This window comes from Hyperolius riggenbachi, chromosome 1 (assembly GCF_040937935.1).
Source record: "Hyperolius riggenbachi isolate aHypRig1 chromosome 1, aHypRig1.pri, whole genome shotgun sequence".
Taxonomy (NCBI): domain Eukaryota; kingdom Metazoa; phylum Chordata; class Amphibia; order Anura; family Hyperoliidae; genus Hyperolius; species Hyperolius riggenbachi.
In genome coordinates this window covers 660,302,766-660,328,254 of record NC_090646.1, presented here as the reverse complement: position 1 = coordinate 660,328,254, position 25,489 = coordinate 660,302,766, and the positions used below count along the sequence as shown (strand labels likewise).

The following is a 25,489-nucleotide window of genomic DNA, read 5'->3' as shown; positions in this document are numbered from 1 at the left end:
GACTGACGTCTGACTGGATTAGCTGCATGCTTGTTACCTATGTGATTCAAACACTACTGCAGCCCAAAAGATCAGCAGGGCTGCCAGGCAGATGGTATTGCAGCACGGTGACATAGCCACACATTGCAATTAGCGCTATTGCAGCGTTCGTAATGCGGCAACGCGTATTTTTGTATGCGTTGCGGCCCGCAATAGCGCTAATTGCAGTCGGGAATGCGGAAAAAGCTATACGTGGCCAGGCCTGTCGGCAAAAACGAAACTAGCTGGCAGCGGGGGACCAGAGGATTAGTGAGTGGCTGTGAGGGCACAGGACTGCTGCAGGGGGCTGGTAGAGGCAGAACTAGCTGGCAGCGGGGGACCAGAGGATTAGTGAGTGGCTGCAGGGGGCTGGTAGAAGTCCCAGGTGAGTAAAACTCCTTTTTTCTGGCTTAAGTGTCTCTTTAAGGCAATTAGCACTACACCCGAGGGATATGGAGGCTGCCATATTTATTTCCTTTTAAACACCAGTTGCCTGGCTGTCCTGCTGATTCTCTGCCAGTTGCCTGGCTGTCCTGCTGATTCTCTGCCAGTTGCCTGGCTTCTCTGATGATGCTCTGCCAGTTGCTTGGCTTCTCTGATGATGCTCTGCCAGTTGCCTGGCTTCTCTGATGATGCTCTGCTAGTTGCCTGGCTTCTCTGATGATGCTCTGCCAGTTGCCTGGCTGTACTGCTGATCCTCTGCCAGTTGCCTGGCTTCTCTGATTATGCTCTGCCAGTTGCCTGGCTTCTCTGATGATGCTCTGCTCCTAAAGATAGCTACATTTTTTTTAGTTCGATTTCCTGCAGATTTCATCACTCTGACCAAGAACCTATGCCCCAAAATGTGCGACCAATCGTAATTCGTCATCTTGAAATTGTGTCTACATCCAAGCTATTAAAAAGTAAAAAAAAAATCCACTTACCTGGGGCTTCCTGCAGCCCGTCAGCTGTCCTGTGCCCTCGCCGCGGCTCCGCTCATCGCCGATGGCCCGGGGTCCCCTTTGGCGCAGGATGTCCACTGCGCAATCGGCTCTCAGAGTCGCACTGACATCATCGCGACTGTACTGAGCAGGTGTAGTAGTTCTGCGCTGTACAGTCCGGATGATATCAGCGCGACCAGTGAGCCGCATGCTGAAGCGCAGAAGCCGCCACCTAGGAAGCCGACCAGGAAGCCAACCTAGCGAGGTCGGCATCTCCACCGGAGGGGACCGGGAGCCACCAGAACTGCGGCGAGGGCAGAGGACAAATGCACGGGGCTGGAGGAAGCCCGAGATAAGTGGATTTTTTATTTTTAAATTGCTTGGACCTTCCCTTTAAGAGGTCTCATACTACTCTGCTAAAGAGCGTGGGGGTCAAAAAGAGGGGGTTAATGGCCCTCCAAAAAATAAATAACGGTGTTTTTCACTGTGTATGGGAGAGGAATACAAATCCTCCTCCAACAATTACACATAAAAATAAATACAGTGGGCCTGTAACTCAAGTTATAAACTTAGTAAGAAAGGTTGCAGGAAATGCTAAATCAAGCCTCACTGACCAATCCAATATAACGTTTATTAGGACAACATTTTAGAGCACATATAAAAAAAAAAGACAGTTTAAAACACTAAAAACAATGAGGAGCCTTAAGCTGCATACACACGGGGAACAATTGTCCCCCGTTGCATGCGCGCACGCGACCAGGGAGCGATAGCTCCCTGCCGGCGACAGCTGTCTACACGTCTCGCCAGAAAGGCAGAGACGCGACGGAAGCTGTTTGTGAATGGAGCATCCCCCGGCCGGATGCTCCATTCACTCGCGTAGGTCTCCTGTCGCTAGCCCGCGTACTCACGCGGGACTAGCGACAGTTCCGGCGAAGTCGCGGCGACAGCTGTAGCCGGCAATTGAACATGTCAATCGCCTGGCGACAGCTCCGCCGGGCGACGGTTCAGGGCACGCGCGTCACACACGGGCAACCTGTCGCCGCAACACGCGCGTGCCTTGCGGCGACGGCCGTACCCCGTGTGTATGAGCCATTAGGATGTAAACAAGTCCAACTCCACTCATACATATATCACATCTGCCATTCTGCCATGCAGAGCGTTGGGGTCTTCAAAGAGTGGTGGGGTCTTCAAAGGGCTAAGAAGGTATTTCATGACTGTGTGTCCAACTACTTCTGTTCAATAAGTTGCTCGTAGTCTGGAGAGTCCTTCAAACTCAACCCAAGAAGACCAAAATCACAACGTATTAGTGTAACTTACTTTAGGCGGCAAGGATAATTTCTTCCACTTCTAAGATCCTATCAACTCGCCCAAGTGACTGTGACATGATAGGGGCTCAGCTGATTTCCAGTAAATGGGCACAAGGCCTCCAGCTGCATTCATTAAATGTAGGATGGAGAGAATTCTTGTAAACCTCAATGGGCAGTTCGATGTAGAATATTAGCCTCAGGCATGAACCAAGTGCTTAGAGAGGAAATTTTTCATGCAGGGAAAAAAAATAAAATAAACCTTCATCCAGTAATCAGAACGCTTAGAGCAAGACCATACTATGTGTCTCCCTTTTCTTCCCTACATCTCTAACACAAGTCTGAGGCTTACTCGCACTGGGCATGTGCACGGTTCCAAGTAATCCGGCTAGTTGGGACGTAGTGAGCAAGTGCAGCCTGGCCACATGCCCCGACGCCGGGAACATTCTGTGCAGGGAGGAGCTCCGGATCAAACTCGGATTAAATCCAAATGAGTTTAATTCGGGGGGGGGGGGGAGGGGAAGGGAGGAGTGGAGGCCCTCCTCTCTGCGGCCATTCGTGTGCCCATTGCTCTCCCCTCCTGCGCTATAATCCTTGGGGCAATTATACCTGGCTACCTTAACTGGGGGTACCTATCAGGGCTGTGGAGTCGGAGTTGTGGAGTCGGAGTCGTAGAGTCGGGCAATTTTGGGAGCCTGGAGTCGGAAAAAAATGCACCAACTCCGACTCCTAATGAATTTGTAACTGTAATTAAATTAGAAAATATGATAAAATGTTCTATTTCTCAGATAATAGTCATTAAAAATAATGTATATATACAGTAATAGCTGTGTTTAGTCCACAAAAATGAAATAAACCAATCAAAATTAGTTACTTGTGCTGCTTCAATAAAGCAGTCCCCGTATTTTTAAGGTCAGATATACATATCTGATTGTGACTGTATATATGATGTGTACACAGGAATCTCTTATATATGTTACGGCCAGAACCCGAAGTTTGGCCAGAACTAGAAGTGGCCGGCCACTTCGGGTTCTGGCCGGCCAATGCGCGAACTGGCCGCTGCGGCCAATGTGAGAAATGAAACAATTCCTGTAAGGTTTAATGTGATGTTGTGGCCGCAGCGCAGCGGGGGGCAAAAAATGTATCACACATCTTTACTTTATTCAATGGCATTAAGCCGCCCGGCTTTTTCCTCTGCCTCTCTCTCCTCCCCCCCCCCCGCCTCTCTCTCCCCCCTTCTCTTATGGGCACAGCCGGGCGGGGACACGCGTGTCCAGGAGAGTCGTTCCTCGCGGCAGGAGAGCAGAGCGGGGAGGCTGCAGACATTGCTTCTGCCAGCACCCGCTCTGCAAGAACGGCAGGATTCCCCTGCCGCGACGAACGACTCCGGAGGGACACGCGTGTCCCCGCCCGGCTGTGCCCATAAAGAGAAGGAGAGAGAGAGGCGGGGGGGGGGGGGGGGGGGGGGAGGAGAGAGAGGCAGAGGAAAAAGCCGGGCGGCTTAATGCCATTGAATAAAGTAAAGATGTGTGATACATTTTTTGCCCCCCGCTGCGCTGCGGCCACAACATCACATTAAACCTTACAGGAATTGTTTCATTTCTCACATTGGCCGCAGCGCAGCGGCCAGTTCGCGCATTGGCCGGCCAGAACCCGAAGTGGCCGGCCACTTCTAGTTCTGGCCAAACTTCGGGTTCTGGCCGTAACATATATACTAAATAACATCTATGCTGTAAGAATAAAGCCTGATGTGTAGCTGTGTCACTAATAGAGATGGTCAACGAGATGGAAATAATTCCGCATTGATGCTGATTTATGCAAATGTACGCACTCCCTTTGCTGATGAAATAAAATAATTTGATATGTTTTTAAAATTTGGTTTGGTGACTACAAATTAAAGGGTAACTGAGACGGATGAAAAGTAAAGTTTTATACATACCTTGGGCTTCCTCCAGCCCCCTTCAGGCTAATCAGTGCCTCGCTGTCCTCCACCACCCGGATCTTCTGCTAGGAGTCCTGGTAATTTAGCCAGTCAGCGCTGTCCGGCCGCATACCGCTCCTACAGCCAGGAACATTCTGCACCTGCGCAATAGTGCTGCACAGGTGTAGTATGCTCCTGGCGGCGGAGTGTGCGCATGCGCACTACACCAGACTGGCTCAAGTACCTGGACTCATAGCAGAAGACCCAGGTGGTGGAGGAGGACAACGAGAGACTGATTATCCTGAAGGCGGCTGGAGGAAGCCCCAGGTATGTATAAAACTTTAATTTCATCTGTCTCAGGTTTACTTTGTTACACAGTAGTACTATACTCTACATATGCACTCCCCACAGAGCTGCAGGGAATCCACTGAGAATGCTGTGCACATTGAACACAGAGGTGTTGTCTGTTTACAATCTCCTCATTCCCCTGCAGAGTACCTGCACATCATTCTTACATGTACCCACACTTACATTGCCTAGGGCCTGATAGATGTTCTTTGTTCCGGTCTGTACCTTTTACAAGTACTCTTACCAAGGACTAGTTTTAGTCTAAAGGGAATAAATATAGTAGTCTACATATCCTTCTCACTTCAGTTGTCTTGTAAAATTCCTATGCGTTCGCAGTTAAGAGACGAATTTCATGTTACATACTTTTATTCAACAAAATTGTAATATGCAAATTAGAGGAGTCAGAGTCGAGGAGTCGGAGTCGGTGGAATCCTAAACTGAGGAGTCAGAGTCGGTGAATTTTTGGACTGACTCCACAGCCCTGGTACCTATACCTGGCTACCTAAACTGGGGGTACCTATACCTGCCTACCTAAACTGGGGGTACAACATCTTGCAGTGACAGATTTGTCAAATCTGCCCATGATCTTTAGGTCTATGGGCACCTTTAGGAGGACTTTAGGACTCCAGGCAGACAAGCAGGATATGCCAACAACAGCAAGGAATGGGCAGCCAATGTGAAAAATGTAGCAAGCGATGCAGTAATCCCAGCAAACATGCGGGTTGTAATGCAGGGCAGAGTAATCCACACCTAATGCTATTCAATGATAATTAGAGGCGAGTTCACCCAACAGACAAACCACGGCGCTCACACAAATTGATCCCAAGAGCTGCGCGAATGATACACAAACATGATTACCGGACAAGAAAGAGCACACACTGGCAGTAAACACTGCAGGCCGCAATCATTCAGGAACTCTTCCACTAGAGCTGGATATATGTACATAACTATTAAACAGCAAAGCATTTGATCTGTGTTCAAACAGCTAATCTGTGCATTTGAATGGTGTTTGGCCACAAGTTACATATTAAATAGAATATAAATTGGCAAAGTACTTCAAATGCAGGATGAAAGGAAATCCTGTGTTTCCAAAAGCAACAAGGAAAGCCTGTCAATCACAAAAACAAACACTGCTTCTGCTGCCATTGACTGCACATTTACTTATGGATTGGTTTTGCTGTTTTTATTCTGTAGATCGGGGGGCGTCAAACTCAATCACATAAGGGGCCAAAATATGAAACTAAGTCGTGGGCCAAATTGTTTATTAAGATTTAACCTTCTCAAATTAAGTGGCGAAACTGGGCTTATTTAGTCTAGAGAAAAGACGCCTTAGAGGGGATCTAATTAACATGTATAAATACATCAGATGGCAATATTATAGCTTGGCGGATGAGCTTTTTGTCCCTAGGCCTTCTCAAAGGACTAGAGGACATGAGCTGCGCATGGAGGAAAAACGTTTTAGCCATTTATTTAGGAAAGGGTTCTTTACAGTACGAGTGATTAAGATGTGGAATGCATTGCCACAGGAAGTCGTTATGGCAAACTCTATACCTGCATTTAAAGGGGGCTTAGATGCTTTCCTTGCGTTGAAAGACATCCATGGCTACAATTACTAGGTTATGCCTAATGATGTTGATCCAGGGATGTTATCTGATTGCCATCTGGAGTCGGGAAGGAAGTTTTCCCTTTTGGGGCTAATTGGACCAGGCCTTGTAAGGGTTTTTTCGCCTTCCTCTGGATCAACAGGGATATGTGAGCAGGGCCGGCCCGCTCATGAGGCGGGGTGAAACTTTTGCCTCAGGCGGCAAATTTCCAGGGGCGGCATCCGCCCGTCCGTGCGGGGAGCCGGCCGCCGAGCTGGAGGGGTAGCTGGCAGGACGGGGGTATTGGGCCTAGCGGCGGGGAGGGGGGGGGGGTCGGACCCCCCCCCCCCCTCCCTCGCCTGGGTCCCCCGTCCTCCGCTCCCCTCCAGCCTTACATAGAAGCAGCCGCTATTTGTAAGAGGAACGGGCGGGGAGGACTCACCTCTTCCTCGATCCAGCGTGCGCTCCACTGACGTCACTTCCTGCAACGCTGCAGGAAGTGATGTCAGTGGAGCGCACACTGGGAAGAGGCGAGTCCTCCCCGCCCGTGCGTCTTACAAATAGCGGCTGCTTCTTCTATGTAAGGCTGGAGGGGAGCGCAGTTCGGGGGACCCAGGCGAGGGAGGGGGGGGGTACGACCCCCTCCCCGCCGCTAGGCCCAATACCCCCGTCCTGCCAGCTACCCCTCCAGCTCGGCGGCCCCCCAGAGCGGCGGAAAAATTTTTTTTGCCTCAGGCGGCAAAAAGTCTAGGGCCGGCCCTGTATGTGAGGGAGCAGGCTGGTGTTGTACTTTGTTCTCTGGTTGAACTCGATGGACGTATGTCTTTTTTCAACCCAAATAACTATGTAACTATAGTGACTACGAGCAGGCAAGGGAAGCCACCCTTTCCCCTTCTTTAACTACTTTGGCCTCCTGGACGTACTAGCTACGCCCAGGAGGCCATGTGCGCGTCCACACGCTCCTGCCGCCGATCGCACGCGTGCTCCCGGCCCACGGTTCGTTAGCTAGGAAATCAGTGAATCGGGCTATGGTGCCAATCACTGATTCCTCTCCCCTGCAGAAAAAGCGACAGCTTCTCTCAGAAGCTTCGCTTTTTCTGGCTGTTGCGTCCCCCATGCGTCCCTCTAAGCGTATGTTACGCTTAGAGTGACGTCATGTAAACAAACTCATGGCCGCCATCTTGTGGCCAAAAAGTAAAACTACAACTAAAAGTAAAAAAAAAATAAAACTCAACACACATTTACATTATAAAAGTGCTGTTTACATCCCACCCTCCCAAAAATACCCAAATAAAATGTTATAAAAAAAAAAAAAACACATTACAATAAAAAAAAATGTAAATATTTACCTAAGGGTCTAAACTTTTTAAATATCAATGTAAAGATTAAATATTTCTATGTTTTTTATTTTAAACTTGTAAATAGTGATATATGCAAAACGGAAAAAATGCACTTTTATTTCCAAATAAAATATTGTCGCCATACATTGTGATAGGGACATACTTTTAACGGTGTAATAATCGGGACATATGGGCAAATACAATACGTGAGTTTTAATTATGGAGGCATGTATTATGTTAAAACTATAATGGCTGAAAACTGAGAAGTAATGCTTTTTTTCAGTTTTTTTTCTTATTCTTCCTGTTAAAATGCATTTACAGTAAAGTGGCTCTTAGCAAAATGTACCCCCCAAAGAAAGTCTAATTGGTGGCGGAAAAAACAAGATATAGATCAGTTCATTGTGATAAGTAGTGATAAAGTTATAGGCTAATGAATGGGAGGTGAAAATTGCTCGGATGCGTAAAGTGAAAACGACTGAAGGCTTAAGTGGTTAAAATAGTAGTTTAATATTTTCCTTCCCCAGCACAGCTTCAGGTCTCCTCTGATCTTCCTGGCAGCCACACGCTCTGTGCTGCATACCTCTGGCTCCTAATACATGTCATGTGATCGGGAGCTGGAGATGTGGAATCAGAGCGTGCAGCTGCTGGGAAGAACAGAAGAGAACGCATGGCTGGAGCGGGTACATAATACATTGCTCTGCTGCACATGTACATAAAGAGGCGCCGGGGGAAAAGATGTCGCAGGGTGATGCTGATAATGGCATCTTGCTACTAAGGTTATTTAACGTTTTATAAATTTCCTAAAACGTTAAGTAACCTCAGTAATAAGATGTAATTACCGGCATCTGCACTACATTACCTGGTCCCGGTGATCCCGTCTCCTCTCCACTTCCTGTTTAGTTTGAAAGAGTCCTGCAGCCAACCAATCACCACGTGAGGACTGAAGCTGCATGCTGATTGGCTGGCTCCCGGGCTCATTCAAACTAACAAGTGGAATGGATCGCCCAGGAGCAGGTAATGCATCACCCCAGCAGCCTGTCACACTGAACTTTCTGGCGCACCATTGAAAAAAGCACGGTAAACGTTATTTACAGTTTGAAGTGCAGCATTCTGGCGCAGTGATAGATATTTACCAGCAGTGTGCCAGAATGTTGCACTTCAAAAACGGTAAATTATGTTTACCATGCTTTTTAATGGTGCACCAGAAAGTTGCTATTGTGTTATGCACCATTTTTCCCTGTTCCGTGCTGCACTACTCTGCTATATGACGAGATGCGTCAGGGAAGGGGGGGGGGGGGAGGGCTGTCATGTGGTTTTACTAATGCATGTCATGTGACCAGGAGCTGGTTAGATGGAAGCACAGGTCGTGCAGCTGCTGGGCAGAAGAGCTGTCAAATTCTTCTTTTTGCTACAGTGCCTCTACCTACAGCACCGGTGTCCAACACAAGGCCCATAGACCAAATGAAAACGGATTACAAGATCACTTGTTGATAACACAAGCAGATTTGCACTTTGTAAAAAGCATAGGAATTGGAACAATGGGCTTCTCTGACCATGCCATGGTACACTTTATTGTCTCCTTTCCCTCAAACAGGGTCAAACAGTTTAACTGGAGACTGAATCCAGAGTTGATGCAGGATCAAGAAACTATAGTCCTGATCAAGAGGTCGCTGAAAGAATATTTCAGGCTAAACCTGACTGACGATGTTACACCTCTGACTGCATGGGAAGCCCACAAGCCTGTAATAAGAGGGGAACTAATCAAAATTGGGGCGAGGAAAAAAAGAGAACACCTTTTTCAGGTCAACACCATACTCCAAAAAATTGCGAGCCTAGAAAGCATACACAAAAAGGCATTAGACCCAAAAAACGCTGGAAGAACTAACCTCCCTCAGAATGGAATTAAAAGCCCTATTAGACAGAAAGGCTAAAAGTCTACTCTTATACTCAGAAGCTTTCTTTTATGAATGGAGCAATAGAATAGGCACCCAACTAGCTAAGAGACTGAAAAAAAAGAAAGCTAGACAACAAATAGCGGCCATTAAGGACCGGGGGGGAGTGCTGAAACACACATGTCAGGAGATAGCGGAAGCTTTCCGGCAATATTACCTAGATCTTTACAACTTGCAGACTAGACACACGACTCCTCAGGAGCTGACAACCAGAAAGAACAAAATCCAGAAATACTTGAAACTATGGGGACCCAAAACTCTAGACAAAGCGATAATAGAAGAATTAGAACTACCTATTAGCATTGAAGAATTCCTTTCCACGGTCAAACACCTCGAACCAGGTAAAAGCCCAGGCCCGGATGGCTTAATCTCAGCCTATTACAAAACGTTCGCTAAAGAGTTAGCCCCCTATTTTGTAAAAGCAGTTAATGGGATCTCAGCAAGCTCCATCCCTTCTAGACAATTTTTAGAAACACACATTACAGTTATACATAAAGAAGGGAAGGATCCCACCCTCTGTGCAAGCTACTGCCCCATTTCGCTTTTAAACAACGACGCAAAAATCTTCGCAAAAATTCTGGCCGACAGAATCTCGCCACTCCTACCTAGCATAATCCACCCAGACCAGGTGGGATTTGTTCCGGGCAGGGAGGGTAGGAAAAACACTACGAAGGCACTTGGGATTCATGGATGGCTTTCTCGGCGGTCCGTGGGGGGAGGATTTTTTCTCTCCACGGACGCCGAGAAGGCATTTGACAGAGTAGATTGGCAATATATGAAAGAGATGTTGATATCCTTAGGCTTTGGCCCTGCCCTCCTTGCCTGGATTGGTACACTTTATGCTAACCCCTCTGCGGCGGTTAAAACCAATGGGATTCTATCTAACCAGTTCAACATAACTAATGGCACTAGGCAGGGCTGCCCCCTGTCCCCTCTGATTTATGTTCTGACTCTAGAACCATTTCTGAATTTTGTCCGCAACAACAAAGATATTAAGGGAGTGGAAATTGCTAAAAGAAACTTCAAAGTAGCCGTCTTTGCGGATGACATGCTCTTCTTCTTGACAGACCCACAGCGCACTCTCCCGGTCCTGATCAAGGCATTTCAAGATTTTGGTGTTATATCCAATCTGAAAATCAACTATGGGAAATCTTGGGCCATGGGAATCACTAACGCAGTCAGAGATGGAAACATATGCCTCCAATTTTCCTTTCCGTTGGGAGTGAAAAGCTATCACTTACCTGGGAATGAAAATTCCTGTAGACCTAACAGATCTTTTCTCACTCAATTACTTGCCTATAGAAAGTAAGGTAAAAGCTGACCTACAAAATTGGAACTCTCTAAGAGGTCTCTCCTGGTTTGGTAGGATGGCCGCTGTCAAAATGACCATCCTGCCTAAACTCCTCTATATTTTACAAGCCGTCCCAATTGAAGTCCCAATTAGATTCATTAGAGGTCTGCAGACTCAGATCAACGCATTTATCTGGGCAAACAAAAAAACAAGAATAAGGGATGAACTCCTCTCCCTACCATACGATAAAGGAGGAGCAGGCTTACCTAATATTAAACTATATTACCATGCAGCACACCTACTCAGAGTGATAGACTGGTCAACTCCAGTAGCTCGGAAGGACTGGACCTCTATAGAGCAAGCTATTTGTGAATCATCCCTACCTGGTCTAGCTTGGGTCCCCAAACAATCCTTTGCTTCCCTTGGTGTTACCTACCCCCTGATCAAAGCCACCCACAAAGTTTTCCAAAGATGCATAGCTCAATTTCACCTTTCTCAATCACCAGGCCCAATGTCCTCATTAGTAGGCAATCCGGATTTCACTCCGGGAGACTCGTCCAGATATCTGTTATCATGGAACAAGAGAGATACTCCCAGGTTCTTAAGCTTTGTGAACTCTGCTGGAATCAGGGATCTGGCTGACATTCATCACCCCGAGACTAATGCCCAGCTGCCAAAATGGGCCTATTTTCAAATAAGACACTACATATTGTCTCCACAACTGAAATCTAAAGCAGCTACTGCACTTACTACATTTGATCAGAAATGTCTGGAGAGATCTCCAAAATCACATATACTTTCCTGGGCATACTCCCTCCTACTTACCGCTAAGCCCAGTTGTACTATTCCATTCCAAAAGCATTGGGACAGTATATTACCATCACCCCTATCTGAAGCCCAATGGAGCACTGTTTTTACCAACACACACAAATCAACTAGGAGTACCAGCTTAAAGGAGCAAAACTTTAAATTTCAGACTTTATGGTACAGAACTCCTTTTGTACTACATAAATATTATCCAGACTATTCTGAAATGTGCTGGAGATGCGGTGAGACCCCAGGGGATTTACTCCACATTGCATGGGACTGCCCTAGGTTAACTTCTTTTTGGACGGAAGTCCACAGAGTAACTAAAGAAATCTCTGGCCTACCGATAAAATTCTCCCCTGATACCTTTTTGCTCCATAACTCTACTCTCTCCCCGCTATCATACAAAAAATCAATCCTGCCATTTAGGATAGGCTCGGCCAGATCCTTGATCCCACTCTTCTGGGGGACCACTACAGTCCCCACTCTTAAAATCTGGTTCCAGAGAATAAACAAACTAAGAGACCTGGAAGAAATCATTATGATTAGGCAAGACCAGGCACACAAAATATCAAAAGTATGGTATGACTTTCAGAGCTCAGATGAGTAAAAAAAAAAAACTATGATTTAATAAGCCTCCTAAAGATCATCCATGTTTTTCAAAGAGAGAGTTCAGAGTAGACTCCACCCGGGTAAAGGTAACAGGGCCCTGACTCTGAGATGCAAAACCCAAGACAGGAGACAATCTCCTAAAAGATACTAGACCTATAGGACCAGTGAAGGGGTGTCCTATCAGTGACAAGTCAATATATAAATTCGAAAAGCCAATGGCAACGATACACCTGAAGACAACACTATGGCTACTCACTGCTATGTTGTTATTTCTACGTTAGTTAATATCAGTTTTTTCGTGAATGTTTGTATTTTTTTGTAATCCATGTGTTAATTTTTCAAACGATCTGTAAATGTTAAAAAATGATTTTGAGAACCTAAGGCCTTTAGAGCGACAGTAACACTGAAATGTAAACAGGTTACACTACTGCAAAAAGATGTATTTGTATGTATGAGTGACTATTATTACTGTATGCTTCTTTATTGGTTCTCAATAAAATATATTGAAACAGAAAACGGATTACAAAACAAAGTGGAACCATCGCGAAAAATCTTAAAATTTAAAAACACATACAAATAAGAAGTACATTTATTTCTGAGTAAAAAGAACCATAAATTACTTCTCTCCTATGTTGCTGTCACTTACAGTAAGTAGTAGAAATCTGACATTACCGATAGGTTTTGCGTTAGTCCATCTCTCCATAGGGGATTCTCAGCATGGCCTTTATTCTTTATAAAGACATTCTCTGAAAAAGATTTACACAAAGATGCTGGCCAGCTTCCCCGCACACTGCACACTATTTTGGCAGTTGGACGGAGCAACTGCCATTCACTAAGTGCTTTTAAAAATAAAGAAAACCCTGAGAACTCCCCTATGAAAAGATGGGCTAGTCTCTCGGTTCTGTCAGTTTTTTACTACTTACTGTAAGTGACAGCAACGTAGGAGAAAAGTAATTTATGGCTTATTTCACTCTGGGAGAAATGTACTTATTTGTAGGTTTTAAATTTTAAGATTTTCAGGACAGTTCCTCTCTCCTCAAGAAATTGTGTGCAGCGTGAAACAGCCCTAAATGTTAGTGCAATACTGAAAATACAGAAACCGCAGATCTACGAATACATTTCATTGCTAGATAGGAGATGAAAATAATTCCAAGTTGATGGATGCAATGAGTTGGTCCATAGCCAAGCTGCAAATATTAGCATAACATTTTCATCAACTCGGAATGGTTTGTATCTCATTCACCGCCCCTAATCACTGCATTATTGTACATTCAGGATTTGGACGGTATGGGCAGGCCAGTAAAGGTAGCCATACATCTGTGGCCCATTCCACCATCCCATCCAACAATTTAATCGATTTGGATGAAGAATATAAAGATCGGAGACGCGATATCTATGCTGAATCGATGATTCCATCACTTTGAAAGAAATTGGTTGAATGTATCGATCAGACAAGCTGAAAGACAGCAAACTGCCAGAACCATGGTCAGCATGACATCACACTGTGGGAGGAGTTTGATCACAATATCAGCCATACAGACCCCCCCCCCCCCTTTCTGAAAACACATCAGAGAAGACAGACTCGGCTATAATGAATCCTGAGCAAAGCCAGACTGAATGCTCAGTTGGGGATTTTATCAGGGCTGATAACAAGCAGTGAAGGATAAAACAGAGAGCAGGGTAGGTGTTTTCTCTATTGTTCCCACTGATATATATATGGTAAAATATATGAGGGTGCTTCCTCTCTGGTTCACTTTAAAGAGACACTGAAGCGAAAAAAAAAATATATGATATAGTGAATTGGTTGTGTACTATGAATAATTACTAGAAGATTAGCAGCAAAGAAAATATTCTCATTTTTATTTTCAGGTATATAGTGTTTTTTCTAACATTGCATCATTCTATAATATGTGCAGATTACACAACATTCAGCATTCAAAATGAGTCTCTCAGAGCAGTCTGTGCACTAATGACCTCTCCTCTAGCAGAGGAAAAGAAAACAGTTGAGATAATAAAAGTCAGATAACAGCCCTCTCCAGGACTAAACTTAGTGGGAGAGTTAATGGCTTGTTTGCATAGAGATAACAACTGGAGTTTCTTAACTCTTTCTGTACTGGAAAAAAATTACACTGAAGTATCTGATCTTAATGTTTTATTTCTTAGCTGTACTACACATACAAATCATAATATCAATTTTTTTTTTCACTTCAGTGTCTCTTTAAATGTACTTGAGTTAGACCCTTGATACAGCAGGGATCATCACTACAGCACATGCAATAATTGCCTCTTCTATGGAATTTATGGAAAATATTTATTTCCTGCATCTGATTTGCCATCGGCACCCAGTGTTTTTCTTCTCCCCAATGACTGCGCAGAATAGGACTGCTGGCGCCCCAGAGGGTCGGTGTGACCCCAGGGACCAAGCTGTTATATACTGTCACCACACCGACCTTACGTAAAAGTTTCCAGGCTGTAGAAATAGCAGGTGACCTCATTCACCGGAGCACAGCTGACTGATTCACACAGAGTCCCACAGGGCCGGCAGCCAGCATAAGGTGTAACCAAGAGACAACAGATACAGCGAGGCAGCCCGCAAACCAACTACCTGCCCTGACTCAGCAATGTCTGGCCAAGCTACAGAGAGCTCTGCTACAGTGAATAAAGCAATAGCACACAGGGTGCTGCAGGCCCGGCAGCCAGTGTGAGGTGTAACCATGAGAGGATAGATACAGCAAAACAGCCCGCAACCTGCCCTGTGACCTGACTCCGCGATAACTGGCCGAGCTACAGAGAGCAGAGCTCTGCTAAAGCGGACAAAGCAATCGCACACAGGGTGTCGCAGGCCCTGCAGCCAGTGTGAGGTGTAACCATGAGAGGACAGATACAGCGGGGCAGCCTACAACCCATCTTTCCTGACTCAGTGATGTCTGGCCGGGCTACAGAGAGCTCTGCTACAGCGGACAGAGCAATCACACACAGGGCCAGCAATCCCTCAGGGCCCATTTCCACTAGCGCGGAATCCGCAGAGTTTCCCCGCAGGCAAATCTCGCAATGAAACTCTGCCATAGGGTACAATGGCGCAGTCGACCTAATCGCTTGCGCTAGCAATTCAGCCACCATTGCTATCCGAAATGGTGCAGGAGGCTGCACACCCAATAGCCATGCATGGCGCGGCTGATTGGATTCGTCTCGGTATCCACTCTCCAGGAAGTGACGCCGTTCGTCTCGCAGACGCGTGCGTCACTAGTGGAAACGGGCCCTCAGGGCTGGAGCCAGCATGAGGTGTAACCATGAGAGGACAGATACAGCGAGGCAGCCCGCAACCCAACTATCTGACCTGACTCAGCGATGTCTGGCTGAGCTACAGAGAGCCGAGCTGACTCGGAAGTATTGGACCAATCAAACAATGCAGAATTTTAAGCCAATCGCAAGTCTCGGGAATACTCAGGCATACGTACACGTCGTCGGTGAGATGTGTACCGGGAGAGACTAGTGACGGCTCTCCCTGCTGCCGAAAAACTCCCTGGCGGTGTTAAATACTTTTCCCCCTATGAGTTGTATCAATTTGGAGGGAGGTGCAATACAGAGTCTGACAACCGCCGGAGCCCCGAATTACCCTTTCACACCCCCCCCCCCCCCCCCCGCAGCATGACATTGCCGCTATAGGGCACTCGGTTTTGGCCTCTGCCGCTGATCGCCGTAACCACCTGCTTCGATACTCTGTAGTATCTGAATCTTGCGATTAATGTAAAATGAACGCGGTAATCCGATTTTCGCAGAAAAATTCGGTCTTCTCCCACTGGGCCCCCCTGCAGAAATACTAAGCGGGCGCCCCCCTCCTGGGGCTCACTTGGGGACGTTTGGGGGGAGGATGGAGGGGTCGCAGCATGAGGGGAAAGCCATGCTGCACTTCGGCGGGGAGGGGGGGGGGGGGAGGGGGACGTTTCCCAAACCCCCCCCACCTCGGGCTCTCCCCTCCAGCATGGAATACTTTGTGTGTGCAGCGGCGGGCAGCGGCAGATACATACCTTCCGTGCGCTCCAGCGTGGATGTTCCTCCCTCTAGCCTCTGATGTGACTTCCTGTTCCTACAGGAAGTCGCGTCAGACACTAGAGGGAGAAATGTCCACGCTGGAGCGCATGGAAGGTATGTATCTGCCGCTGCCCGCCGCCTGCATAACCAAACTATTCAACGCTGGAGGGGAGCACAGAGGGGAGAGCCCGAGGTGAGGGGGGGGGGGGACCGTCCCCCAGGAGCTGCAGGCCCTATTGTTAAGCCAGTGCTTCTCCGATTGGTCCAATGCCCCCAAATTCTGTGATTGGGCTAAAATGGCCAAGTTGCAGTGATGCAGTATTTCTGCAGAAATTACGATTTCCGATCGAAATGCGGAAATTTCAGTTCAGCAGAATCAGAATGAGCCTCCCTACCTGGATGTCCTGATTGTGCAGAGTTTTGAACTTATGTGTTTATGTTCCCCATTATTTATTTTGTACTATGCACAGCACTACAGAAGATGTTGGCGCTATACAATTAAAAAAAAAAAAAAAAAAAAAAAAGAATGATAATACTGTACACCATTTTTACAGCCTCTTCTCCCGGTGTAAATAAATATTGTGCCTGTCTACTTTTTTAAAGTTTGACTGCTGAAAAACTTTTTTAAAATTTGTGGATGTGCGCTACCCCTGTGCCTTACTGAATACATTGGGATTTATACCCATTTGGGGGGGTTGAGTATAATATAATAGGGGGTACTGTAAAATGAAGCACTAAATTGGGGGTCAAAATAATAATGAGCACATTAATAAAAAGCACTAGGATTAGGAGACAGTATAATAAGTGGCAGTGTAATGGAGGTAGCGAAATAAACAGCCTCGCCTAATTTTAAAGACCCTTCCTCTGGGAAAATAAATGCAGGGGTTCCATGAGATCCAAAAGTTATTTGCAGGCAGGGGCGAAACTAGGCCCCACTGGGCCCTGCTGCAGAATTTCAGAGTGCCCTCCCCCCTCCTCCCCCCCCCCCCGGGCCCGCTAGGGGCCGTTTTGGGGGGCTGGAGGGGTCGCAGCATGAGGGGAAAGCCATGGCCACAGTCGGCGGGGAGGGGGGGGGGGAGGGGGGAGATGTTCCCACCCCCTCCCTCACCTCGGGTCTCTCCCCTCTGCGCTCCCCTCCAGCTTAAATGTGTGACCGTGGGCAGCGCGAACAGCGGCGGGCAGCAAACAGATACATACCTTCCCTGTGCTCTAGCCTGCGCTCTTCTCATTAGCCTCTGACGCGACGTCCTGTTATACCGGAAGTCGCGTCAGAGGCTAGCAAGAGGAACGAAGGCTGGAGCACACGGAAGGTATGTATCGGTTTGCTGCTCGCCGCTGCCCACCGACGCTTATTTAAGCTGGAAGGGAGCGCAGAGGGGAGAGCTCCGAGGTGAGAGGGGGAGAGAGCTCCGAGGTGAGAGGGGGAGGTGAGAGGGGGAGGGGAACAGCCCCCCTCCCCGTCGACTTCTGCCACGGCTTTCCCCTCATGCTGCGACCCCTCCAGCCCCCAAAACGGCGGGAGCAGGGGCTGCAGGCTCAATTAAGCCAGTGTTTGCAGGGTTCCTCCAAGGAAAAAAAGGTATTTAGAAGAAGCAGCACTATGCTGTGAAAAGTCACTAATCCTGTACAACGACTGCGATTGTGTATTAGGTATTGAAACACTTTAAAAATTGCGATACAATTTTTCGATTGGCTGTACGATAGTTCAGATCGGGTACTGTTACTGCTGCCGATCGACGATGATCGTTCTGAATTTGGATCAATTCTTCAAAGGTGCCCATTTGAAGGTTGTGAAGGAAGGTTGTCCCCTCCATCTTGGCTGCACAAAGCATGACTGCAATAGTACTGGACAAACTTGACATTGATGATCTGCAGCACCCTCGGGAGGTCGTCTTTTGTCGCATTACAGAAGACGAAGGAGCAGAAAAGCTATACACCCTCCTGACCTCTCTCTGCATGTGAGGCCCAGTGCACACCAAAACCACTAGCACAGTGGTTCCCAACCTGGGGGTGATCGCCCCCCCCCCAGGTGGGCGATTTGGGTTCTAAGGGGGGCAGTAAATTTGTGGGGGGTGACAGGGGGGCGATCAGTATGAAAAGGCAGAAAAAATAAAGTGTCGCAGTGTCACTCGTTTTTAACAAAATTATGGGCAAAAAATATGATCTGTATAAAATATGCAAGTGTGCATGATAGAGTTGCGTAATTCCTCAGGGCTCGTTGGTCACGTGCCGGTGTAATGTCAGATATTGCAGCCCGGAAGCAGCCTTCCTCACTGAGTATCACGCATGCTGGTTCCGGGGCTAGAGGTGTAATGTCAGATATTGCAGCCCGGAAGCAGCCTTCCTCACTGAGTATCGCGCATGCTGGTTCCGGGGCTGGAGGTGTAATGTCAGATATTGCAGCCCGGAAGCAGCCTTCCTCACTGAGTATCACGCATGCTGGTTCCGGGGCTGGAGGTGTAATGTCAGATATTGCAGCCCGGAAGCAGCCTTCCTCACTGAGTATCGCGCATGCTGGTTTCGGGGCTGGAGGTGTAATGTCAGATATTGCAACCCGGAAGCAGCCTTCCTCACTGAGTATCGCGCATGCTGGTTCCAGGGATGGAGGTGTAATGTCAGATATTGCAGCCCGGAAGCAGCCTTCCTCACTGAGTATCGCGCATGCTCAGTGGGAAGTTAGATATTATTTACCTGAAATATCTCCGCTTCCACACCACGTACACTCACAAAATTTTCAGGGGAGGGAGGGGACCCCCAGATCTAGCTCTGTGTCGAATTGCAGCCCCCGAGCCCCGCTAGTTCCCGAGTTAGGTTTGCTGCAATCAGTCTCGGGAACCAGCGGGGCTCGGGGGCTGCAATTCGGCACAGAGCTAGATCTGGGGGTCCCCTCCCTCCCCTGAAAATTTCGGGAGTGTACATGGTGCGGAAGTGGAGATATTTAGGACGTTTTACGTGGCTGCACAATGTAATGGGGCGCAGGCTCCTACTGCGCATGCGGGGCTGCACAACGTGCGGGGCTGCAATAGCTGACATTACACCGGTAAGGGAATTGGCGCAAAGTAGTTGTCACCGGCTATTTTTAGCTGGCAAGGTCACAGCGCTACCCCCTCCACTGGCACCACCACCTGGCGTAAGGGTATACCGTACTAAGAGAAGGGGGGGGCGACAGGGGTGAGTCGTCTTCCCCTAAGGGGCGATACCTCATAAAAGGTTGGGAACCACTGCACTAGCAGATCTGCAAAACTCTAGAGGTTTTCGAAGCAGATTTCAGAGTGATTCTAGGCATGTTTAGAGAGCTTTTCTGAACATGCCTAGCGTTTTTTTGAGCGTTTTTTGGAGCAGATTACACATATTGTTACAGTAAAAGATGTTATTGAACACAGTCCTTTTGGACAGAAGTGATCCATTAATAAAGCGCTATACTAACATTGAAGTACCCTAATGCTACGTACACACATGCGACAACGATCGTTCGTTGAGAACGACGAACGAACTTTTAATTGATGAAAGAACAACCTAAGTAAAGTTAGTTTTTAAAGGTGTGTAACGATCTGATCGTTAGAACGAACGTTACATCACGTAAAGCAACTATTGCGCATAAAAATGAGAAGTTTCATGGAGAAATAGTGAAATGCACATGTCAAGCCTAGTACGAACGATTGTTTCCAACGATGTACTACTTTTGCAAACGATCGTCGTTGGAAAAAATCCGCCAAGCTAGATTGTTCGTTTTTAACGATCTAGCTCGTCCGCCGTTAGACTTAATGGTCGTTGGTTGCTTTTTTTTTTTAAACGATCGTCGTTTGAAACGATCGGGGAACGATCGTTTCAAACGACTATAGTCGCATGTGTGTACGCACCTTTAGACCCATGGATCTGCACACTGGCAAAACCAATACCTAAATTGAAATCTCATAGGCAGCGCTTAATTAATCACTTTTTAACTGCGGCTAGGTGTGTCATATCAAAACATTGGAGGGATCCTCTCTCACCCTATGTTAAGGAGGTACCTAATAGAGTGAGATATATTAATAAATTAGAGCACTTGACAGCTGTTGTTCAAGATAAAATGCATTTATTTAACAAAATATGGGAGGAAATCGTCCTGTAATTATATGTGCATTGTTATGACTTTTATCAAAATGTAGTACTTGATGCTGGCAGGACTTCTTTCTTTTTTTCCTTTTCTTCTCTCTCTTTTTTCTCTCCTTTTTCTTTCTTTATCTATCCTTTTTTCCTACTCAGTCTTTCTCTCCCGTGGATGCCTGGTCTGTAGGGGCGTGCGGATGGCTAAGGCTATAAATGTAACATAATTTAACCCCTTTGGGCTTATTGGAGGACCATCGCATGCCCATGCGGACTAGGGTCTTATAAGTATTAAGACAACCTCTATAGATTATAACTCAATAAGCTAGAGTCGTAAACCATTTTGAAGTATTGTGATGTTTTAGAGCAGGGGTAGGGAGCCTATGGCTCGGGAGCCAGATGTGGCTCTTTTGATGGCTGCATCTGGCTCACAGACAAATCAGTAGGGGGTTGATTTACTAAGCTACACGGCTCAAGCAGCGCAGCCTAGTGTGGCAGCGCAAGTAAAATTGCTTTTCAATCACTTGACAGGCAGCCTATTGGGCCAAAGTGCAGGGATCTCATCCTACAGTGAATCAACCCCCAAGTCAGCTAGCTACCTGTACACAGGGCCGAGCCTGGGCGGGTGCAAGGCACCCCCGCCCGGCCGCCGCTCTCCCCCTGTTGCCGAAGCTCCCTCCCTCTAGCCGCCGGCGCCGCCGCGTCAGACCTCGATCAGGCGGGCGGGCGCTAGGACCTAGCATGCCGCACTGATATGCGGAAGTGACATCACTTCCGCATATAGAGCGGGTGCGTCCGGCGCCCTCTTTCTGGTCGGGTCGCCCGCTGATTGAGGTCTGAAGCTGCTGCAAGGTGAGGGGGGAGCGGCGGCCGCAGCGGCTAGAGGAGAGAGGAGAGGAGGGGAGCGCTCCTGTCACTAACTACCTATACCCCCTGGCTACATAGGCTGGGCACATATACCCCCTGGCTACATAGACTGGGCACATATACCCCCTGGCTACATAGACTGGGCACATATACCCCCTGGCTACATAGACTGGGCACATATACCCCCTGGCTACATAGACTGGGCACATATATCCCTGGCTATATATTCTGGAGACACTGGCTGTTTGTCATTATGTGCATTTACTGGTGAAAATCTGTCTTTTTATGTGCATTTGCTGGTGAAAAGCTGTCTCTTGTTACGTGCATTTGCTGGTGAAAAGCTGTCTCTTGTTATGTGCATTTACTGGTGAAAAGCTGTCTCTTGTTATGTGCATTTAAATGGGGAAAAGCTGTCTCTTATGTGCATTTAGTGGGGAAGTTTTGTCAGTAAAAATAATCTTTTGTCAGTAAATTTTTAGGTATTTGTCAGTAAAAAATAACGTGAAAGGTTGGCAACACTGGCAGGCTGCGTGGCGCAACGGGAAAGATACAGGCAGCCCACCTTGGGCTTGGCAGGGGGGAGGAGCCAACATCAGCGAGCGAGAGTAGGGTGGCCGCAGGCAGCCATAAATACGCAGTGTGTGACTGCGTCGCACTAGCAGAGCCTCTCAGCCTGAGTCAGTCCAGAGACTAGCAGACTCGCAGGAAGCCAAAGCCAGCCAGGAGCAAGCCCATGGAAGAGGGGTAGGAATGGGGTATCACATGCATGCGTAAAGAGGTGGAAGGTGTGGGTGTGATTAAGCAGGACATGGGTGTGGTTATGTGGTTGGGCGCGGTTAATTTAACCACTCCCATAGGCGCCAGAGAAAATCTTGCACCCAGGTGCCAGGCACCCCAGGCTCACCCCTGCCTGTACAGGCTGTTAGTCGGTATTTCTCCTGTCTGGCTCTCTGGGAAATTGCAGATGTTGCTGAAACCCAAGAGAAGCTGAAGACGTGTCTGACACTTCCGCAACATGGAGGATCAACTGTGAACACATCACCCTGGCAACAGGGATGTGAGCCCTACTGTCCCAGTTTGAAACATATTGTATGGCTCTCATGGAATTACATTTTAAATGATGTGCAGTTTATGGCTCTCTCAGACAAAAAGGTTCCTGACCCCTGTTACTCTCCGTTGTTATAAGCTATCAGAATCTGTTATGTTTGCAGATAATGGTAGAGTGAAAGTGGAATGTTTTATTTTTTGAAAAATTTGAAAATAAAAAATTTTAAATACAAAAAAAAATGATGTTACTGAACAGCTTCTGTAACAAAAACGTCTGGAATACCGCTCTGATCTAGCGTTTTTCAGAGCGGTTTAAGCTTTTGCTACACTTTACATTGAGGCAGAAACACATCTGCAAACCACAAAAGTGCAGCAAGAGGCACGTTTGCGGTTTGCTAAAAACCTCAAACCACTGGTGTGCACCATCCCATTGAGATACATTAGCCAAGAGTTTTCACAGGCGGAAGCGGCTTGCTAAACGCTTCAAAAACCGCTAGGTGTGCACCAGGCCTTACTGGCCGAGGCTGGAGACTATTAAGAAGAAGGAGCAGCCCAGCTATACATCCTCTTCACCTCTCAAGATGCAGGGGACATCCCTCCTTCAAAACCCTTTAACTTGGCAATGGAGCATTACACTGACACTGGACCTTTTGTAATGGCAAGCCAGGACTTTCAGGTTTTCAAAAAGGGTTAAATCTTGGTAGTGGAGCAAACAGAACTTTAACAAGGAACTGCCAAACTCTTCAGACGGTATAATACGCAAGTACCAATTATGCATGCTTTCAGGGATCCAGTTCCCTCCTTCAGGCATATTTATTAGCTGAACTAAAACACTGACGCAGGCAAACCGTAAGATGACAGTTGTGCTCGTTACTGTTTAGCAGTTAGACGTCATGTGATTTTGCAATCGGCAGAAGCCCAGAATAACAAATTATACTGAGTGCTGGCTAAAACGAAATGTTGACAAAACTGAGGTTCTTGTTATCGGAGGTCAGTGCTCAACCGCAAAGCAGCTCCAGTCTCAGTCAACACTGCTAAGGATAGGGAGCTCAGACCTGAACAGCTCAGACTGTGTGCGCAGCCTGGGTGCACTGATTGATGAGAATTAAATTTCAGGAATCAAATCTCAGCTGTTGTGAAACATTCCTGCTTCCACCTAAGGAACATTGCAAGGATTAAGCACCTCATACCTCCAGCAGATCTTCCAATCCTACTTCATGCCCTCTTCATATCAAGGCTGGACAATTGCAATACTCTCTATACAGGCCTGTATCTGTCTATACAGGCCTGGTCTGTACAGCGAGTACAGAATGTCGCTGCAATGCTGTTAATTAGCCATTGCCACATAATGATCCTTCGCTCACTCCACTGCAGTGTTCTCCCCATAACTTTCTTCTAGCTGGGTGGCATGAAAAAGTAGCTGGGTGGGGCGAGATGAGAGAATAAAGGGCCGGTGCTTCTCTGCACGAGTCTGCTTACAGCATAGGAGGACGTGAGCTGATGACAGCCGGGTGCTCACCAAAACTAGCTAGGTGGAGCACCCCGGCTAAAAGAGCCTGGGGAGAACACTGCACTGGATACCAATAAAATGGAGAATTCTGTTTAAGATTGGCTTACTGACATTCTAATCCTTGCACAATCCGGGCCCTGGATACCTGAAGGACTTGTTGCAACTGCATCACACCCCCCACAATGTTATGCTAGGTACACACGATGCATTTTTTTTTCGGTCGATTTGCCGTCTGATTTTTTTATTCGATTTTCCGGTCGATTTCCTGCTCGATTCTCTTCTCTTTTCTTATCTATTTCTATTCACTTCTACAAGAAATCGACCAGAAAAACTATCAAAAATAAGATTGGACAGGACGGAAATTATCTATCGAACCATCTACAGTGGGTTGCAAAAGTATTCGGCCCCCTTGAAGTTTTCCACATTTTGTCATATTACTGCCACAAACATGAATCAATTTTATTGAAATTCCACATGAAAGACCAATACAAAGTGCTGTACACGTGAGAAGTGGAACGAAAATCATACGTGATTCCACACATTTTTTTACAAATAAATAACTGCAAAGTGGGGTGTGTGTAATTATTCGGCCCCCTGAGTCAATACTTTGTAGAACCACCGTTTGCTGCAATTACAGCTGCCAGTCTTTTAGGCTATGTCTCTACCAGCTTTGCACATCTAGAGACTGAAATCCTTGCCCATTCTTCTAGGCAAAACAGCTCCAGCTCAGTCAGATGAGATGGACAGCGTTTGTGAACAGCAGTTTTCAGATCTTGCCACAGATTCTCGATTGGCTTTAGATCTGGACTTTGACTGGGCCATTCTAACACATAGATATGTTTTGTTTTAAACCATTCCATTGTTGCCCTGGCTTTATGTTTAGGGTCATTGTCCTGCTGGAAGGTGAACCTCTGCCCCAGTCTCAAGTCTTATGCAGTCTCCAAGAGGATTTCTTCCAAGATTGCCCTGTATTTGGTTCTATCCATCTTCCCATCAACTCTGACCAGCTTCCCTGTCCCTGCTGAAGAGATGCACCCCCAGAGCATGATGCTGCCACCACCATATTTGACAGTGGGGATGGTGTGTTCAGAGTGATGTGCAGTGTTATTTTTCCGCCACACATAGCATTTTGCATTTTGGCCAAAAAGTTCCATTTTGGTCTCATCTGACCAGAGCACCTTCTTCCACATGGTTGCTGTGTCACTTACATGGCTTGTGGCAAACTGCAAACAAGACATCTTATGCTTTTCTGTTAATAATGGCTTTCTTCTTGCCACTCTTCCATAAAGGCCAACTTTGTACAGTGCATGACTAATAGTTGTCCTATGGACATATTCCCCCACCTGAGCTGCAGATCTCTGCAGCTCGTCCAGAGTCACCGTGGACCTCTTGACTGCATTGCTGATCAGCGCTCTCCTTGTTTGGTCTGTGAGTTTAGGTGAACGGCCTTGTCTTGGTAGGTTTACAGTTGTGCCATACTCTTTCCATTTCTGAATGATCGCTTGAACAGTGCTCCGTTGGATGTTCAAGGCTTTGGAAATCTTTTTGTAGCCTCATGCTTCATACACACTTGAGATAAAAGTCTTTGGAAAATGCAAGATCACAGATCAATTTTACCCCCTTCCATGTAGTATGAGAGCCATACCTACACAGTCTATTCTATGGAGATGCACTCCCCATCAGATAAAATCTTTGCAAGATGCTGCACACACAGATGCCCGTACACACTTAAAAGATTATTATCTGCAAAAGATCTGTTCCTGCAAAAAATCCATTCCTGCAAAATGCATTCATAGTCTATGAGATCTGCAGATCCTCATACACACCTGGTTTAACAGACTTCATCTGCAT

At 46.9% G+C, this 25,489-nt stretch overlaps 1 protein-coding gene across 14 annotated transcripts in view; it reads right to left on the bottom strand.

Moving 5' to 3' along the window:
• Positions 1-25,489, bottom strand: part of UNC13B (unc-13 homolog B) — a 540,439-nt gene that overhangs the window by 475,901 nt on the left and 39,049 nt on the right. For 5 of the 14 annotated variants that reach the window (XM_068252293.1, XM_068252342.1, XM_068252352.1 and 2 more), the window contains exon 1: positions 12,769-12,873. The exons of 4 other annotated variants lie outside the window; for them this stretch is intronic. In XM_068252293.1, the coding sequence (XP_068108394.1) occupies positions 12,769-12,799 (31 nt within the window). In that variant the 5' untranslated portion in view covers positions 12,800-12,873. Of the gene's footprint in view, positions 1-12,742; positions 12,874-25,489 lie in introns of those variants that run through there. 5 more of the 14 variants (XM_068252369.1, XM_068252411.1, XM_068252393.1 and 2 more) reach the window with 4 other exon arrangements.